The sequence below is a fragment of the Pecten maximus genome, chromosome 2 (assembly GCF_902652985.1).
Source record: "Pecten maximus chromosome 2, xPecMax1.1, whole genome shotgun sequence".
NCBI classification, from domain to species: domain Eukaryota; kingdom Metazoa; phylum Mollusca; class Bivalvia; order Pectinida; family Pectinidae; genus Pecten; species Pecten maximus.
The window spans coordinates 41298983-41319941 of NC_047016.1; the positions used below are offsets into that span (position 1 = coordinate 41298983).

General features: G+C 35.9%; 1 protein-coding gene across 2 annotated transcripts; it reads right to left on the minus strand.

Annotated features, from left to right (window-relative positions):
• Positions 1-14688: 14688 nt before the first annotated feature.
• On the minus strand, positions 14689-19403 carry LOC117322104. Of its 2 annotated transcripts, XM_033876860.1 has the most exons (4): positions 19169-19403; positions 18083-18586; positions 17942-17974; positions 14689-17362 (listed from the first exon to the last, which is right to left on the minus strand). In XM_033876860.1, the coding sequence occupies exons 1-4, from the start codon at positions 19323-19325 to the stop codon at positions 16938-16940; spliced, it is 1119 nt and encodes a 372-aa protein (XP_033732751.1). In that variant the 5' UTR covers positions 19326-19403; the 3' UTR covers positions 14689-16937. The 2 variants fall into 2 exon arrangements, with proteins under 2 accessions (XP_033732751.1, XP_033732752.1); XM_033876861.1 differs by lacking the exon at positions 17942-17974.
• Between the last annotated feature and the right edge of the window lie 1556 nt (positions 19404-20959).

The following is a 20959-nucleotide window of genomic DNA, read 5'->3' on the forward strand; positions in this document are numbered from 1 at the left end:
GATCTAGTTAGTAAAAGATTGTTTTCTTAACCTTGTACTCAGCCTATTTCGATTTCGGATTTCCTTGCTAATGGGATGAGGGGACCGACAGAAGTAGCGCTAAGCTTGTGCCAGGGCGCTGTGTCTGTATGCGGTCCATTCATCCGTCTGTCAGCTCGCCACAAGTCAGGAACGACCGAGGGGATTTCGACTTAATTTTATTAGAATTGTCCTTTGGTGAAGGGAAACCAAAATATATTATGTCTTCCTTGACACATCCTCACTTTTAGCTTTTAGTTGAGCGTTCGCCGCTGTGAGGATGGCTGTGAATAATGTGTGAAACTCTAACATTGATAGTTACTACTCGTGCTTGACGCTCAGTATTTTGGGAGTAGGGCAACTGGTTCGCCTGTTGTTTGTATTATGTATTGTTGCGGAGTTTGCTTCAGTTAGGTGAGGTATCACTTTATATTCGACATCTTTTTTGCTTGCTTGCCTCACGCATGCATCTCGCACACACGACAGGCAGTCCTTAAATAATCATAGCTGTTGCCTAAATTACTAGCTAGATATTATTTCAGAGGTGTTTTTTTTTATTTGCCTCGATAAAGCAAAATAGCTGAATATATTGAAGAAGTGAAAAATGTGGACTTAATTGTATATCTGTGATAAAACTCCAAAAAAGCTCTAGTTTTTGTTAAATCCAGTTTACTTCAGCAAACAACTCCATTGCACATAATGCACATTCATTTGCGTCAACTTTGATAATCAATGTATAATTCTAATCAATGACCTTTGAATACGTTTGACGATCTCCTTGGAAAGCTTGTCTGGTATTGTAACACCAAGGCAGCTAAAGGTTTGCCTGATGGGATTGATGCCCAATTTATCGGTTTCGTTTTCTTCATGTTACTCAAGATCCAGTCTCTGTTGAATGAAGTCCTTGTATAGACGGTTGGTCCCGCCCCACATATACGACTGCCCTTCCACGACACAGTTCCCACATGTACCCATCTCCGGTTCAAACGGCATTGGAGAGGACCGCCACTATCACCCTGGAAATATGACACACAAATGTCAGCAGCATATCACGACAAGACAAACAATAATTTCTGTGCCTCGTTTTTCTCGTCACTATGTAATTTCCGCTTCTTTACTGTTTAACGGACACAGATGAAGAACTGTAATTTGGTATTTAGGATTGATTGTCAATTTTGTTGCTTGCATGGACGTATGCAGGGAATAGGACCTCGTGCAAATGAAGGGAACTGCGATGCAGTTCATGTGCCATTTACACTTCCCTTCATCAATCCATACAAGTAGCAAAATTGACTGGCAATCCTTATGTTTAATTTGAAACAATGCCATACGACATCAAACTGTGAAATTCAAAGTGTACGACATGACGAAAATGTGTCACTTTGCAACACCGCAGAGAAAAAGCCAGTCAGTTACTCTCGTCGCCTAGGCAACACAGAATATATTTCTAAAACGTTTTGGTTATTCGAATATTGATATTTATCAACATGGTATTTTCAAGATAAATACGTTTTTACTAGGAACATTCTGATAAAAACCATATTCCGATAAATACAAATTGAATGCGCAGTGTTTAGAGTACAGTAAGTGTGTGATTTGGTCGCTCGAGACAAGAAGGCCCAGTTTCGAAAAAAAAGCTATAACACGTGAGTGTGTTTAATATTTTACACTGTTGATGCATTTTGTAGAATGATAAGTTAGCTTGTTACACTGTATGTAGTGTGTGTGATGATCACCAACTGTGCTTAAAAATGAACAATTTTCCGCTGACAACACAATTTGATAGTATTTATTGTTTTGGACATAAAAGGGTTATAATTATAATAACCGCCTTTCGTACATTTAGACGTTCATTCCGGTTCACCGATACTTACAAAACAAGCGCCGTTGGGATCAGCATTAGTACAGATCATATCATCTGTGACGTCATTATTGTTCTCGATTTGAGGCTGGCACTGGGCGTTTGTTATCACAGGCGTTTGAAGTTCTTGCAGAATTCTGGCCGAGAGAAAATCATCTGAAGCGATAACAAGACATACCTATAAGTACTAAACCTCGAGATACATGTACATGAATCGTGGAATTCAACATAGAATCGTGTAATTATCTGGAGAATTGTTTATTAAACAGCTGGTGAATACGAAAAGTACATTGTATTTCAAGAAATACTGTTAACTGTGACATATCGTCTGGGGAGTAAACACGGATCAGATGACAATGATATTGACGAGGAACCGATGACAATGATATTGACGAGGAATAGACAGACTATAGAAGAGCAACACATTGACGGGGAACAGAGGATAATGGAGTCATACAATGATGGGCATCACACGTTAAAGTCACACTTCAATGTGGGGACAGACGCCAAAGTCACACTTCAATGTGGGGACAGACGTCAAAGTCACACTTCAATGTGGGGGCAGATGTCAAAGCAGTAACATATTGACGGGAAACGGAGGATAGAGGAGTTACCATTGGTACAAGGAAATGGTTGTATTAATGGTACGATGCCTTAACTGTTCTTTTCTAGTTGCAAAAAATATCAAGCTTCAGTGGTTTCAGTTCCATGTGGTTCATCAAATTCTAACATCCAATTATTTACTTTTTCGAATTGGCCTGGTTATTTTTATTCTATGTAACTTAATCCTCATGATAAGTTTTTTCAATACTGTTGCAGATATAATACATTCATATAAAACATTTTTAGACTAAAACCTCTGACAGAGGACTTCTGCCTTTCAGTTCAGTCATCTTTAAAAATAGTCTTCGACTTCAATCTCCTCCACGTCAACGTACTAGTCAAACACAAGGATGGTCTTATGTAAGCAATTACTTAGCCAACTTAGCGGTTGAATGTTTTAATGTGTAAAACGACTACAAGTAAATTAATGTGAAATAGATTCATCATTATCAACAGGTTAAGCATTTCTGTTGGCAAGGAAATGAAATCTGCATCAAAAGTAGATACGAATAACTGTTGTTTGCTTCATTCTTCGAGACAGTAAAAATGGTGCACGAGTAAAGAATACCGTACTGAACTCCGTTAATGATAATGCAATTCTTTGTTATACATTTTGGATCGAAGTGCTTTACTGATAACATGTCGACAGAATTGATTTCAAAACTAATGCATTATGCATGAAAACACGGCAGCAATGTTTAAATTGTTTTGCTCGATAACTAACCTATTTGCTTTCGAATACAATGAATCAAGATGTAGGTCTAGGTGTGTGTAAATAGCGAACATTCACATTTTATCATAACATGTTTCTGCTGGTAAGAAAAAATATGTGAAAAGGTGTCACACGATGTTAATTCATATCTATTTCTGGGAACAGAGGTCTATTGAACATCAGATGACAACAATTTGATTCAGGAGTGACTATTTCTCCGTTATGAGCCTAATTATTTGAAACATTTAAGACAAATCATTGTAGTTATTCTGTCATTCTAAAGAAATTTACCATCACTGTCATCGAAATGCACCACAATCACAGTTAAAGTTTAAAAAAAGAAATAATTTTGTTTGTAAGATGTTGATGTGGTTTTGATGGAGCATGAGTATGTACTACATGAATCATAAACATGTGTATCTATCAATAAGAGAGCAAATGCTTCTTCTGTCCTGCCAACAAACGATTCCTATGAAGTGGACCATTATATGCAAAACCATGCCTATAAACCTGAGCTATACCACTTTGATTACCAATACCCTTCATATACTGGATTAGGTAAGATTGTAATTATTCAGTAGTTATCGGTACAAGATATATTCATTGTTTGACCTCAGACGAAGTTGCAAACAATTCAGCTTTTTATTTCTTGTGATTAATCTATAAAAAATCACTTTAATATTGTTGAGATTTTTTTTCTATAAATATGTTTATAGTTACGCAATGAGTGAAATTCAAACGCATTTGATGTATGTCTGATGTGTGATGGATTCATGATACATTTCACATGGTCGGTGCCCACATAGTCTTCTCGTTGTTTGTACCTGCTTGACCCGGATCGTTCGGAACTATTCGAAGGCAGATCATATGGGTACCGAGGATGCTTGGCCACATTTACATACTTAAGTATTTGGAACAAGACTTGAGATGTACGTGGTATTCAATGAATGGCTGCCGTATCTACTACAGCTTGGGATCAGCATTATCAAATGCAAGAACTACATCAAAATAGTTTATGTGCGAATGACCTTTTTTTTTTTTTTTTTTTTTTTCAAATTTTCAATCGCTCACCATAGCAAGCTAAAAGAGTCGAACGAAATTAAGGTATGAAACATTACGCTAAATTTTGATATGCATACGCATTTTGACACAGATGTTTAGAACATTGCATGTTGTAATAAGTAACATTATGTATCCACATTATAAATTTTGAAACATATTTAAAAAAAAAAAAAAAAAAAACCCTCTGATATTCCAATTATAATCGATAATAGTTCAATAAACATCTTCCGACAATCGATTGATTTCTCTTCCGATTGTCAACACTATTACATAGTGTGTCGTACCTGTTCGATAGAATCCCCAGCCAAGTGACGTAACAGGTTTTGTTGATGAAGCCCATAGTGTCGTCTGCCAGCTTTGGTATTGGTTGAATGCATTTGTTGAACTTGACACATCTTTCAAGCTTTATGATTGACAGGTCGTTTGTATTTTTGTTGTAGTCATAATCTGGATGCTAAAACACAATAGTAATCATACGCTTCTGTACTATATTTTAGGATTCATGTTTAGATTTATCATAAAACCAGAATGTTCACACGTTAGTGGTGAATTGAATGCATTTTAATGTATAAGTTTACCTTTAAATGAGTTGTGTTAAAAATGTGAAATATTTAAAGGAAGAAAGATACTGTATCCTGCAACTTACCAATACTTATCATTAATATACTAGACACACAATATCGTATTTTCTTATGCCAAGTCCTCGTCAGCAGTTTTGTCTTTGGATGTATATAATGCTAGATACAGGAAAAGGGTTGGCGGAAGAGAGAATATGATAGTCCCTGATAGCAATGTTCAGTGGGAATATGACCTTGAGGATCCCCGGCCTTAAAGTCGGCCGGAATAGGATTGTTCGAGGTTGATTTAAATGTTCCCGGTTTTAAAGCCAGGGGACCGGGGAAAATATGACATTTCAGTTGACTTACGTGTCCCTGATCGTAATATTGACTGGAGCTATGTCAGTTCGAATGACATACATTTCCCCCGACATTAAAGCTGGAACATAATATCCTCAATATTCAAAGGACTTAGAATAACTTTCGTTCTCTGCGCAGTTGGAAATCATTATGACCGAATGGAAGGCTCCATCACCGACACCTCAGGTAAACAAATATCGGGCTCGCCATGATGTTGTATCGACTGGATTTAAACGTTGTTGTCACTTCTATACGATCTACAAAGGAAATGCATCAGCTTGTCGATTTGAAAGCTTTTCACCCTCTACTTCGAAATCAAATCATTCGATATTGCCATGACATATGTCGTGGGGGAAGAGAGCGAACGTGCACGCGTGCGTAACAAGACATGTTGACCTTGCATATGAACGTTTGCTTGCGAGCCAGGGAATATTTATGACCTATATAAAATGTAGGTAGTTTTAACAAAAAATGAAGTAGCCTCGGCGGTATTATTGTAAGATTAATTACGGGTTACTACCTTTCCTTATAGGTACAATGGGCTGCAGTAAGTACGGTATCAGCGTTTATAAGTGTACCGCCACATAAAAATTTGTTATCCTTGTATTGAAGAAGCACCTGCCATGGCCACGCATCCTCTGCGGCATCATTGCCTCCAATTATGGTAGGCGGTGGTACTCCTACATGGACGAAAAAAAAACTAATATAAAGATAAGGCTATTGTGCATTCAATTTTTGTGTCACATTTAGAGATACAGTCTGCAAATATGTGTCCCCACGCCTCAAACGTTTAAAAAGAGTCTAGTGGAAAACGAACACCTGCATTTCTCTACCCATCAACATTCAAAATAATACTGGTGCACTTACAAGCTCTAGGCAAGCCGGAATTTCCCCTGTTCTGGCGCCAGACTTCGACATCCTTATAAATAGATGTCTGGTATATGTCCACAGTGCACAACTATACGAAAACATGTGATTGTTCGACACTGTTTTGTTTCAATGAAATTCTAGTGCAAACAAAATAGACCAATACCTTACATACAACGTAAACGATTGATTGTTCGCCACTGTTTTGTTTCAATGAAATTCTAGTGCAAACAAAATAGACCAATACCTTACATACAACGTAAACGATTGATTGTTCGACACTGTTTTGTTTCAATGAAATTCTAGTGCAAACAAAATAGACCAATACCTTACATACAACGTAAACGATTGATTGTTCGACACTGTTTTGTTTCAATGAAATTCTAGTGCAAACAAAATAGACCAATACCTTACATACAACGTAAACGATTGAAATATTTATCCAAAAGCACACACTGGGTCTATATATATATCTGTTAAAATGCCAAAATCTGGTCAGGGGAAGCTCCCGGGCAAGCCAAGCTATAGGAAAGAAACCGAAACGACATATACAAAATCACAAGAGTACACTCTCTCAATCATATCCAATATTGCGAACTTTATAATCACCTTCTGTAAGCTCGATAGCGAGTCCACATAGTATGACAATAGCCAGCAGATTCCATCTCTCGTCCATAACGTTTGCTCGAATATCTAAGTGTTGTGTTGAAATCTATTCTAACAAAATTAACTAAAAAGTGTAATCTTATTGACAATATATGTATGTATTTATTGCAGCAGATCATATTGTCAAGTATGTGTCTTACTTTATATAGATAGGTCCCAGGTTTTAATATACAGTACTGAACGCGGTCTTTAGTTGTTATGTTAAAGTCACAATACCTGGTGTCAGTCATGTAAACGTTAAGCTGGTCTGTCGTCCACACTATGTATCAATTTGTTCTAATAGTTTTACCTGCGGATACATTGCCCCAGAGATACACAGTCATTATTCATATATTGGCCTTACTCTTACAGAACACTTAGATTTTAATGTAGTTGTAAAGCCCGTGACGAAATCAAAAGTCACATCACTTAGATAATCAACGAAGTTGAGAAAAATATCTGTATTACTTTTAGTACTATTATTCATCTGGCTTATGATGTAGTACTGGGTATCGGAATAGCTGAGATGATACTATACTTAAACCGATACACATATTGACGAAACAATGGGATTATTTATACATGCGACTTGATATATTGCTTAATTCTAAGTAAAATACATCTTTGGAGTATATCCACCTTAAAAAACCAAGGGCTCTACTCTTGATACACTTGTATGTTATTGGGTATATTGCGCAATTAACAGCCATCTGGGCCATTTTGAGACGGGGCAACTTTATAGTAGTTAGTGGTTACCTCACCAAACAACACAAAGGCGGCCCATGGCATGCCATCCAGAGCAATAAGGGTTAAAAATGCGTGTTTAAGGACAACGACGACGGCACAAACCAGCTCGTTTCCTAGCTTCCCGAAAAACACAAACCGACACAGGGAGAGGAAACGTCGAACCAGGCCCATAGGACTCTCACCTGAAGTTAATGTCCGACACTCTCACCGACTTATCTATGGCGGCCTCTTCTTGAAACATATAGCTCCTCATAAGGATACATATACTAATTATTTTCATTCTTTTTTCTTTATTTTTTTTTTGTAGCTGAATATGGCTTCCTAACAAAAGGTTTTTGACCTTGATGGACGGTTGAACTAATAAAATTTCTAATGAACGAAAGGTGAAATCACATTTCTCAACTTCGTGAACAACATGCAAAATACATTTGCCAGATATGTTTGGAACAGGACATTGATGTCCCCAAAGTTATTTCGAATTCTTCCGATATCATAACCAAAGTTAACAATTAACAGGAAAAGAAGGTGATCTTCAAAATATATGCAATTGGCGCATCACAACATAACAAATTGAAAAGTAATAAGTTGCGTTTTAAGCGGTGTTGGTGGTGGCGATGGCAAGAAACCAGGATATATATACATGTATCAGCAACGTTAGAGTCTGTATTTGCTGCATGCATTGGTAATGTTGTTACCTCCTCTTTTCATTACAAAAGATATGATTGCTTAGTTCATTAATGGCAGCAAACCAGTGTGCAATATTTTGTTCTGATTTCCTCTCTCAGAAGTATATTACATAGCTCTCAGATGGCTCAAGAAGAATGGATCTGAATCTGAAGTACCGGTATGTGTGGCACAAGTAATGTTTTTACCTTTCTTTTGATAATAACTAGTGTTTTGCTAGGAATTGAAAGTAGTGCAATAAGAACACTCATCCATATATTTTCCAAAACGAATAACACTTTTTCAAGAACAGGTAAACTTATATCTCCCAATTACTGGTTACATAACCACACAAAGAACATTCGTCACATTATACTCAACTATATAACCACAACCATATTCAGTTAGTTTTGGTGTTGTGTATATAATAGCGTAAACTTACTAGGACTGGGACAAGTATAGCTTAAACTCATAACTGAAGATATCAACCTAATAAGGAACATTTATCTTGTCCTGTATTTCCTTAGAAAAAAAAATGTTTTTGTTTACTGATGGTAAAAAAAGACCAATGATATGTATTTCAATTGTTGTCTGCAGGACAACAACAAACAGATAGCTAAGATACAAAAAAAGCATCTCGAAATTCCCAGAACTGACAACTTTCGATTTTGTCAAGTTATGTACACTCGAGAACATCCTCGGCAATGATGATAGAGAACTTGTAATATTGCGAGGTTTAATCAAAGTAGCAGCGCAGCACCAGAACCGATGGGAAAAAGAGCTTCTTACTTCATGGTTTACATTTGAATTGGATTTATTCAAACGCAAGGAATTGGGGTGAAAGATAATGGCATTGATTAGCAAAGGGTATTGAAATGAACACAAAATCTCCAGACTTGTTAACTTTTCCTTGTGTACACATGCAGTGACTTGAGTACACACAACATTTTTTTCATGAAACTTGGTTTGCAGTCTTAACATTAATGAGATCTCGGATGAGTTTGGTAATGGGGGTGATGCAATAGTAATTTACAGAGTTATGTCTTTTTGTATTTGTATTGACATTGGAACTTCTGCAAACGATAACTTGAGTACTTAGACTTACAGAGTTTTGTCCCTTTGTATTTTTTATTGCCTTTTGAGACTATGAACACGATACCCGAGTAGTATTATTATCAAACTTGGTATGCAGCCTTATATCAGTAAGATATCAGAACATTTAGACAATAAAATTGATTCGATGTGATATACAGTGTTTTGACAGGTTTATTAATATTGGACCTTGTGAGTATAACTTTGATAAACATGAAAATAGTTTTTAAAGCATTTGGTATGATGTGCGCTTTATATTGATAAAACCTTGAACAATTTCCTCATTGGGACCAATCTGACCGTAATGGTTTGGACCCTTTGCAGTTTAGGTCTAGGTTAATGATATTGGGCAAGTAGCTTGCTGTCATGAAATACTACTTTCAAAAAGTTTATTCAAATGCATTAGCTCTTATTGTTACAAACCCGTGTGATGCAAGTCACTCGATGGATAGGACTCCTTGTTCAGATATTATTATCAGTATCATTCATTCTCTGGAAACTCTCGCTTGTTGATATTTTCGTGTTTTGAGCATTATTGTTCAGCAGAATTTTATGTTTTTCTGCTTCTTTGAGTACACGAAAACGTTTGTGTTTCTGTTGATCGCAATGGCGGCACGCTCTCTTGATATATTCAATAGAAGGATATACGATGTTTAATATTCATTTCTCTCTATGTGTTTAAGCTAATCGCGGACACTGTACAATCTGAGGTGTAATAATAACGTAACTAACGACTGGCAGGAAAGCAAGTGTGTACATATCTGTGCAGTTGCTGTTGTAGAAGAAACATGAACGTATTCGAAAATGATGTAATAATTTTAAAAACTGAATATCTTTATTTTGATTTGAGAAACGCAGGTAATTTGAGTAAGGGCCACGAAATACTCGCAAAGTAAATACCAGTTTGAGGTGATCTGATTATGACAACATTTTAATTATGCTACGAGAAGAGACCCCTATTAATTAGATTAATGACACGATTGATTTGTAGTACATGTATATTCTTTTTCATTCAGATACGTAATTAACTTATAGTGATGTTATTTTATTTCTCCAGGTATCTGCACTGCACAAGGTCTATGGTGTACTTCCAGGAATTCGACTACGTCATAATCGACCCCTCAGAGGCTTGCTGATTTCTTCAGCATCCTGATTACCGATAACCAGATCCTCCCAAACAAGGGCGAGTTGACTCAGAAGTTGATAGAAAAGAACGAAGATTTTGCTCCCTTTATAAGGACGTTCTCCTGGCTTTGATAGAAAAGTTTGGCCTTACATGTATATATAGTAAAAATACTGCTGTCAATAACTGCCACTATTCAGAGGGACGTACTCTATTCCCAGCAAACTTCCAAAGTTACAAAAGATCGATGGGCTTACCGTTAAAGTCAAGTACTCAAATGTGGGAATCTCGCTGTTTCCAGAACGTTGTGCTTCGTATTTGAGGACGTTTATGTACCATACGAACTGTTTCACAGAATATTCGCCAAGGTCCTCGAGACGTATTGAACAACTGTTTTGTCAACACGAAGTTCGCAGGACGATTAAGAAGGAATCAAGATGATGTCAAGCAATACTGACCAAAATGATCTTGTCCATGCATGCAGAAAGGTCCACAATTGCCGTAACAGTGTTCAGTCACACAGAATCTCAGCTCCCGGCAGATTCTGGGAAACATGTTAGGTTTTCAATCGAACGTATTATTCGGGAAACATTACAAATGAGTAACCAACAACCTTTTTTCATTACTCACACCAACTACACTGCAACTTCCATTTGAGTCCACACGACACCCCAGTACAGCTGTACAGCATCATCCACTCAGAAAGGGGCGTGCCTTGTACAGGAAGAGTATATCAAGGACAACATCGTCTATCAAAAGCGGACACCGAGTATTGGAACATCGCAGAGGTGATATGCATATAGTAATGTACTGCTATGCGTTGATTGATACTTTTAGATGTTTTAGATTAGGAGAGGGTACCGTAATATTTGTTTCTTTTTCGCTTCACAGTGGTATACTGCACTACACCATTTACTAAACACCCCTTTTAAATATGATATTTATAATAATAAAAATGTGTTGTTAATCTATTATTTTAACATTTCAAGCATTCTGCAAAGACTCAAGGCAAAGACAGGATGGAAGGGGAGGATAAATTCATATCAAATATGTTGCCAAAACGTTTTTTTGCATCGTTTTGCTATTTGTTTCTATATTTTAGCTTGTAAAAGTGGAGAAAATCAAGTTAAGTGTGGAAGATGTCGTATTTGATTCTATCTACGACGTTGTTGATTCGCTGTCTGTATTGTGCTTATATTCTAAAATGGATCAAATATCGATAAATAATAACCTTGTGTAACAAACTTAGTTATATAAAACATTAAAAAAACAATAGTGTCACAACGGTAAGTTGCTGAAAGTGATTAAACAATCCCTATACAATGCATTAATCCAGTACGTAGCAACAGTGTAAAATCTCGATTTTGAATGGCTCATCCGTCTAATCTGTCGTGTTTCAGATGCGGTGTTAGTTGATACGAACATTTCAGAAAAAAAGCCGACTCCAAGGGAACTTGGTCGTCTGTTACGTTTAGTTGATGCGTCTTCCTGTGAGATATTGATTGTTAAGCTTGGCATATCTTCGAAATTAGAAAAAAAAAAAAAATTTGCAGGGCGTTTTATTTGATATTTACGCATAATATTGATATTTTTCAGTATTCCTAGTCCATCAATAAAAAGAATAGATATTTAAGAATGATGAAAAAATTCCAGCACCAGGCAACCATAGGCAGGTTGTTGACAGCGATGGAGGTGTGTCAGCTGGACTGGCATACAGTGGCCCAACTCTGGTCAAAATGATTCGGAGGATGGCTTACTGGTGAAAGGCATTACCATAGCTGTCAGCGTTTTATTTCTAACATTTACAATATATTATATACATTTTGAATGAATTTCTTCTCTTTTGAATTGTGGTTTTGCAGAACTTAACATAAAGAAGAAATCGAAGTTTATCAGATGGAATGAGATGATCACTACACAACACTGGCGATTTAAAGATAAAATATATCATCAAATAACTAACACATTAATTGACAACGCGTATTAAAACACCGACTTACTATGTCCATATGTATACAGTCTGCTTAATACTGGCAATTCAGAATAAAGCAACAAAGTTTCTTGTTATTTCTAATACATAATCAGTTTTAATAAGAAACTGCTGGTACATCATTATTTTCTAAGAAATTTCGCTATGGTTTCAAGGAGTAAACTTTCATTGATTGTTGTTCTTTTGGTATTTTACAAAATTGCGTTGATGTACCGGTACTCGTTTAGGGAACCAATTTGATAAATGTGCTTTACTTATTTCCTGAAAATAAACGGGTAATCAACAGCTACATTTACCCGTAGAACAGGAGTACCGCAAGGATGAATTATTTTCTTCTACTGTTGGTACAGCGTATATATCTGAATTGTACAACATGTCCAATGTAGAAATTGGCAACTATTGCAATATATGTTTGCATCATTTGTTGAATCGGTAGACCATATAAATTAAGTCTTTATTTCCCTTCAAGTCAGTTCTTCCGGCTGTTTGTCTGTACTCCTCATACTTCTGTCCATTTGCAATTTATGCCGTCAAAATTTATCTAAACGGGACAAAAGTATTTTTAACTTGATCTATTTACTTATTTCATTTTATTTCTTGTATTTGCTTTTCTCATGATTAATCTTAATAAACCTATAAATGTATCAAAGACTTACACTCCACAAGTCAATAACGGCCGTTCGTCTTTCTTTCCCATTTGAACTCCTTTCATATTTATTTTTTCTGGATTCATTCAATATTGGAAACAAAATGTCTGTATAACATCGTACCATTATGTTTTAATCATGTAGAAAGTAATTGCATAACTTTTCAAAGAATCCTTTTATAACATGATGTTCGCGGGAGCCAGCAGATAGTGTTTGAGGAAACCGAAGCATTCTATATTGTTTCAATAATGGGTTTTTGTCTTTGTTCATAGAAGAATTCTATGATGAGTGAAATTACATGTTAAAGCAAAAAATCATACATAACAAATAATTTCTTATAAGCGTGCTGCAAAGTTTCTGTATAAGTACATTTGAAGATATTTCTTTGTTCGTAGAGGAATTCTACGATAGTTATTATATTTTATTTCGGATTGGTTGTTATCATCAATAACAATTTGCTTTTGCGTGCTGTAAAGTATGTGTATAAGTACGTATGCTGTTTTTGAAGATATTTCGACAATCTGACCAATATATTTAGTATTTCTTCATCTATACACCACAACACAATGAACGTCAACGCTTTAAAAATGTACATTGGTCAAAAGCTTTCAGGATCAATGTGGTCTTTGTACTGGTATCTTGTCCATTTGTTATATTGCTAAAAATTCTGACATCAGCTAGTTCTGATATTTCTTTCTTAAAGTTCTTAAATGCAGCAATGCCCAAGGATATTAACACATTATACGTGTACCTTACCACGTCATGGTGGCACCATTTATACTTTTTGGTAGAATATTTGTTCTTATTTGAATAACTTATGCATTAATGTACCTTTGTTTTAATGTACCAAGTATTTGTAGGAGATTATTATCTGTTGATTATTTTATATGATGAAAAGCATTTTACGGTCATTAACCACAGAAGCCAAAATAAAACAATATACCTTGTGAGATCAAGAGAGTTTCGCTTGTAATTCTTTTTTAATGACCATTTGATTTTCTCGGTTCAATCATTTGAAAGAGTAAAGTTTTATGCAAAGACTTTGCTTTTTTATAAGGAACAAATCTATTTTTGTTCAAATATGAGACTGCAAATGATTACAGATTTATCTTTTTATCACATGATTTCTGCACCACACTTTTCAGTATAGTGGTTAAATGCACTAGTTTGGAGTAACATCCCCTTCGGAATCATAACATCCGTTTGGTCGCACACAATTATTCAGCCAATCAGCTTGTTTCAGTCCCCCCCCCCCCCCCCCCCCCCTGAACCAATTAGCAAGTCCTTGAAAAATGTCTTTCTAAAGTTTGCAGCGGTTTCCTGAGTAAACAACATTGAATTGGGCAGTTGCTATATACGAGAATAAAGAGTAGGGTCTTGCGATTTAGAAAATCGAAAATATACACTCCTGGTATAAATAGAAAGGCGTAGAATTCCATGTGTAAAAAGGCGGGAAATCCGCAGCTTAGGGTTACCCAGTCCACTGTGCATATCAGGATTGCTGTCTTCCATGTACTGGTATGCTCTTATATACCATTCAACCTATCCAATATCATCATTTTCCAGGTAGGAAACTTTAATTTGTTATCAATTTCACAACATTTGATCTCCAAATGAGCAATTGAGGAGATGGAGTCTTTGGTAATAACACAGAGTAAAATAATTAGTTGTGTGAGGCCTTTTAGCATATTGGACTAAAAAATAATTCCTTCCCATTTGAAATCATAGCGTTGAACTAAAATGAAGTTCATCCTCTTCTTTTTATTTGCAAAGCATACAAGAACATCGTTAAATGATATAACAAAATCTGTCATGATTTTTGTATACACGTTTTTTGCCCATCATGTCATGTTTCGTTAAATATTGTATAATATGAAACGTTCATTGTTATGCATTTTTGTTTTCGTGGTTCCTATATAACCATGAATAAAAATACAACGCAAATTGCTGTATGTCTAATCGTCGTATGGGCTAACAACGAAAATTTGTACCAACGCAATAATATGAAAGCTCCAAACCCCAAAAGAAAGTTACACACGAATTCGAACGGCGCATTTCAATATAAAATAATTTGTATTTGTTTGCTTTACTGCGACAGCAATAAATGAACATATATCAATTTGTCTTTATTTAAAAAATTTACAGGAGAAACAGAAAAAAAAAAACAATATTCGAGTAGATCTTTATGAAAACAAACAGACCTCCAGACTGAACCCTTCGAGCTTTATATCATAAATGTGTTTTCATGTTTTTCAGCAATCAATGGACATATTTGTGAGAAAAAACCGTTAATTATACGTGTTCTAAATTGTTTAACACAAACCGTGATAAATCTATAGAACGTAAAACGAAAAGCCAAATTTGTCAGTAAATCACGTGGTAAACATGTTAATTAAATATGTACATCACATGATTAAGATGCCAATCATATGTAATGAATAATAATTATTCGATTATGATATTCACATGACAATTCACATGTTCCAAGGAATACCTCGCCTCCCAAATTATGCAACAGAAATCTGTCTTTACACATATATGATCTATCAGATTTGTGTCATAGAATATTCATTAACGTGTTTTATCAATTAAATATTACGTGACAATTGCTTAGAACCTCTGCGCAAAAAAGGTCTATACTTTTCTGTAGTATGTAAATAAAGACGTTAATTAATTTTACAAATGCTCTATGTACCACCAGATGGTTATAAAGTTATCCGCTGGATTAAATACACTTGAAATCGTAGAAAACAAACAAACACCATTTAGTGACGTCAATAACCGCAACAACGCTCAATAGTATTCTTATCTCTAGAACTAACCAACAAGGATGTATGTACGGGTCTTAATAGTTAGGGCATTTGTGAATAAATATAGACCATCGTTACACGGCACGATGCAAGGAAGGGTCTTATTAGTGAGGGGACTAGTGTAGAGACCATCGGTACACGCACAGACGTCTGCTTCTGGCTAGTATTGATATAAAAATGATAGCCCTACTTCTACTATTAAGTATTAGTAGGGTCTAATATTGTTTTTATATTAATACTTACCAGAAGCAGACGTCTGTGGTATGTGGACGACATATGTAAGAGTTTTATTGAGGACAGCACTAGTGTATAAAGGACACTGTGCATTACAACCTAGGAAAAGCAATAGACTGAAGATGCATTACACGAAATCTAAAAATCACTAGAATATATTTCAAAATATTTCTTAAAAAGCTGTGAAAAATTTAAGAAATATTTTAAATTTGTAATGTGTATTAAAAGAAAAGTTGGCCTGCATAGATAGGCAAAATAAGTGATAACACTGGTCATTTTCATTGGAAGATGGCCAGAAGTCAGCGAGCAGCTCTTGAAAAGTACATGATCATCTAAATCGATTGTGTACGACAAGAGGCTAATGCCAAAAGAATTTCATTAACTCTCCGAGTATAAAGTCTCTTATACGTAATTATTATTCTTTTACATTTTCAATGTTATTTAAATGTGTATAATAATGTATTTGTATAATACTGATGAGTCGGAAGACTCCAAGGTAATAAAGAACTTGATAAGCGACATGTCTTTGTATATGTATACACGATTATAATCTCCAATATATCCAATGAGACCTTTCCTACATAAAATAGAAGCAATAGACTGAAGATGCATTTCAAGAAATCTAAAAATCCCTAGAAAATATTGAGAAACTTTCTTAAAAGCTATGGAAATTTTAGGAAATCTTTTAAAATTGTTATGTGTACATGCAATGTATAACTATACACAATTATAATATCTAATATACCCAATGAGACCTTCCCTACATAGTACCTTTACATGTGAGCCAACTTGATTTATTTTAATGGATTCTATTATCCAATTGAGCATTGATCTCACTTAGAGACTTAAATATGTACATAATTCTACTGATATTTCGGACTCAAAACACTTATCAATTATTACTTGTAAGACATTATGGACACCATTCATGCCGATAATTTATTTGCTAAATGGCAGTTGTACTACTAAATGCTGAAATCAGAACGCCCGAGAAAGTGCTATAATGGGAACCATTAGCGACAGTTCCTGGGTCTCCTATCATATGACGAACCCAAACCATGTCCCCTACGTCAAGAGAAAGGACGATTACTCTCGAACCCTCGTTCAAACTCTTTGTGGCATATATCTGACCAACGTTTGCTCCATTTTTTACCAATTCCAGTAACATGTCATCTGGCGTAGCTCCAGCACTGAGAACTGTAGCGGACAAGAGATACAGACCGGCGACAGGAGCCCTGAAGTGGCCGTCTCTGGGTTCGTACCCCTGTCCAAGGTTTGTGTAAACATGGTCAAATTTGACATCTTGTTGGTCTCCTAGTGATACGTCCGGGGCTAGGGCAGCATAAAACCCGACTGCATGTGTAACAGACCCTGTAACAGAAATACGCACAAAGGAAATGAATTAACAATACACTATATCAATGGAAGTTGTACAGGTAAAATATATACAGGATAAATTATATTTAGTGCTTATTTTCGAAGCTGATATGCCAACCAAAACCACGCAATATGTAAGTCTTTCATTATGATCATGTATTATCCCCCAGTTTGTAAGTAAACCTATTGTGGATACACATACTGTATTTAGAGGTAGACGATAATATATTAAGATGTTACGTTGGATGATAATGATTAAGATGTAATGTTAGACGATAATTCATTCAGATGTAACGTTAGACGATACTGCATTTAGATGTTACGTTGATTTATTCAGATGTAACGTTAGACGATAATGTATGACCTCCGAGTGCCTTGATATTTCATCTAAATACTTTAATCTCTACCTTTACCGCTAAATTCAATATCGTCAAAAGCTATTAAGAATTTATCATTTCTAAATTATTACCTGAAAATTTCATAGTCCAAAGTCACATATGAATACCTCATCGTCATACTAGCATTTATTTCGTTATGTCTTATAATAAATTGTCTATTGTGTGAATTACTTACCGACACGATTGGTCAACTTCATGTCGGAACATCCTGTCGATTAGAAAAAAAAGTTAGCCAAACGGGACCTCAATTTCTTAATCAATATCCATTTAGCAGTTTTAGAACAGAAATTTTAACGGAGTATATCTTAATTCCTACCTGAATCTCTTTCTCCTGCTTCAGAAATACGTTTCCCTTTTTTTGGCGTGATAAAAGAAATCTCGTTTTGACTTGGCATTGGTTTGTTGGTTTCAACTTCTGTATCTATCGACATGATTGGTTGGTGTGTCTCCGATGACGTGTCGATCAACGTGATTGGTTGGTTAGTTTTTGCACTTGTCTCTTGAAACTTGATTGGTTGGTTAGTTTTTGAACTTGTTTCTGGTAACGTGATTGGTCGGTTACCTTCGGCTCTTGGGTTTGTGATTTGCTGGCGAGTCTCCGCTGGAGTGTCTCTCGACCTTAATGGCGATGATTGGATGTCGTTGATTTCAGTATGTAGATTAGCAGCTGCCGTATCAAATTGAACGTTTATCAATTTGCGATTATCGTAATCTTTATATTGATCCTCAAGAGTTGAAAGTCTTTTAAACATCATCATGTTTTCACGTTCAAGAACATCCATTCGTTGTTTGATTTTACTGTTTTCCTCTATGATAGAATCTGCAAAGTACGGAATAGGTATATATATATTTCATGTTTTTTTCTGCATTGCAAATAAGATTCAATACCGAAATACTGCATGGATAAATGTGATCAAATTATCATATTCTTTGTATATCACTATGCCACTCAACAAATAGTACATTATTTTTTGTCCTGTATTAAAAGTGTCATGGGTCTTAATAAAACGAAACACAAGTAAAAAAAATCTCAATACACGACATTTGTGTTACAAAGGTTTAAAACCACAGGGTCTTGAGAATTAGCTACAGTTTACATGTATTTGGACCTTCCCTAATGTGTATAGATCATGTTGAGACTTTTGGGGGGATAGATTAAAGTCGGTAAAAATGACATCCCCGGTGTTCATATATACGGAACTAGCCTATGTAGACTATACATGTAAACTATAACAAATAATCAAGTGTTTAAAACTGTTGATGGCACTTTAAACGAAATATCTATTTTCTATTTTAACCAAAGACATATCACATAGACTACAATATACACATCAATGAAATAAAGCGATCAGGTAGACTATAAATAGTATTTGGAAAACATTGGCTATGTTTATCAGCTTACCAATATACTGTTGATATGTCTTGATCTCGTCCAAATGCTCCTGACGGATTTGTTGGATTTCGCGTAGCATATATTCTGCATCATTACCGGAGAAAGCGATGGCTACACCAACTGTCGCGAAGACGACAATGTAAACAGAATTCATCGTTAAGGTCATGTGGTGTCCTGATCATGGCCGTCATATGTATATTACGATGTTCTTATCTTTACTGACAGGATACAAGGCATAGCTAGACAGTGCTTTGTTATCACACTTGTAGCTGTCCTATGCTAATACGTACTGTAGAATTTTATCAGCAAGTTGTATCCTTATCAGTGCTTTGAAGATAACTACATGTATTGTTAAAAGTAAAAATCAAACGGACGTACAGCCTATTATGCTATCTCGCTTACGTATTAATTTTAAAGCGACTAAAACTGTACAAGTCAACCCATTAATAGTAAAATTGGTTTTAATATAAATGATGTTCTGTAAATATGTTTTCGGGTTTTCAAACACTGTTTCCCCAGATTCATGTCTGTAAACAATGTTACACAAAGAACGCCGAAAAGAGACACGTGGGTCAGAATGACGAGTTTGCGCAGCGTCATATGTTTACGACCGGTAGCATGTGCATTCTTGTAAGAGACCTATCGAATTGTATGCTATTGTTTTGAACTGGTTTTGGTATTTCAAGACATTGTTGTGAACGTTTTTCATTTCGTAATGAAGGGAAAGTCGTATCTTACATTATAGTTGTATGATAAGTGATTGTATTATATATTACGCCAGATATTTTTCAACCGTCATAGTTACTTTAAGTCTTTTTTGTGACAACAAGACAATAGATTTATGATGAACATAAAATGTGTTGGCAAAACAGGTTGAGGTAGGATCAGGTTAAAATACCATACATGTTGAAGACATGAAAATAGATGAAGACAGATATATGATATACAATTTCAAACAAAGAGCGTAAAGTGAATCTTTTTCTCGTGATGTACAGATTAACATAGAGCCGTCGATCATAAGGTTATTTTTAGCCTGTTTGTAGTTTTTATTTTACATCAGATAACAGACAATTGCCTTGAAAATAACCAGAAACTATATCCTTAATTGAACACCATTCGCAAGAAGAAAAGTATGTCTTATCTTTCTTTCTGAAAGGAATTCTAGCATCAACGTCTGAAACAGTTTTAAAGTACCTTCATACAGTCATCTGACTGCAAGATCTATCGACGTAGCCAGCCAGGACCACCTCTCCTTGGGCGTTTCGACTCCTATCCTGGAACGCCCTGAAGCTGACGAGTCGACAGTGATGGACCAAATCACTGCCAGTCGATGGATGGCTTCCAGCTCTTGTCCGCCCTTCTCCACAAAAGCCAGCTGGACGACTTCTCTTCTGTTGTTGTCAGTCGTTGTACAGCTGCCCGTCGGTCATTTGGCCGGATGCCTAACGCAACAAACATCCTCCATATGGACTGTGTAGGGAATCTTGTGCACCCCATTTCTACTAGCATGACCCACCACACACACCATCCTTTCGATCTCAAGTCTTCAGCAATATGGGCGTACTTTTCTCTTTTCCGCTCGTATGCCTCTTGAATTCGAACCTCCCAGGGGAACTCAGCTCAATCATTATCATTCTCTTTCCTTGTTGTGACCAGAGAATAATATCTGGACGAAGGTTGGTTTGGACGACCACTGGAAAAAAAACCGAGTCTTTGTCCAAAGTCAACCCGAATCTCCCAGTTCTGACCTCCGTCCAGTATCCCTTCCTGGTGTACTGTTGTTTTGCTGCCTGTTTCTCC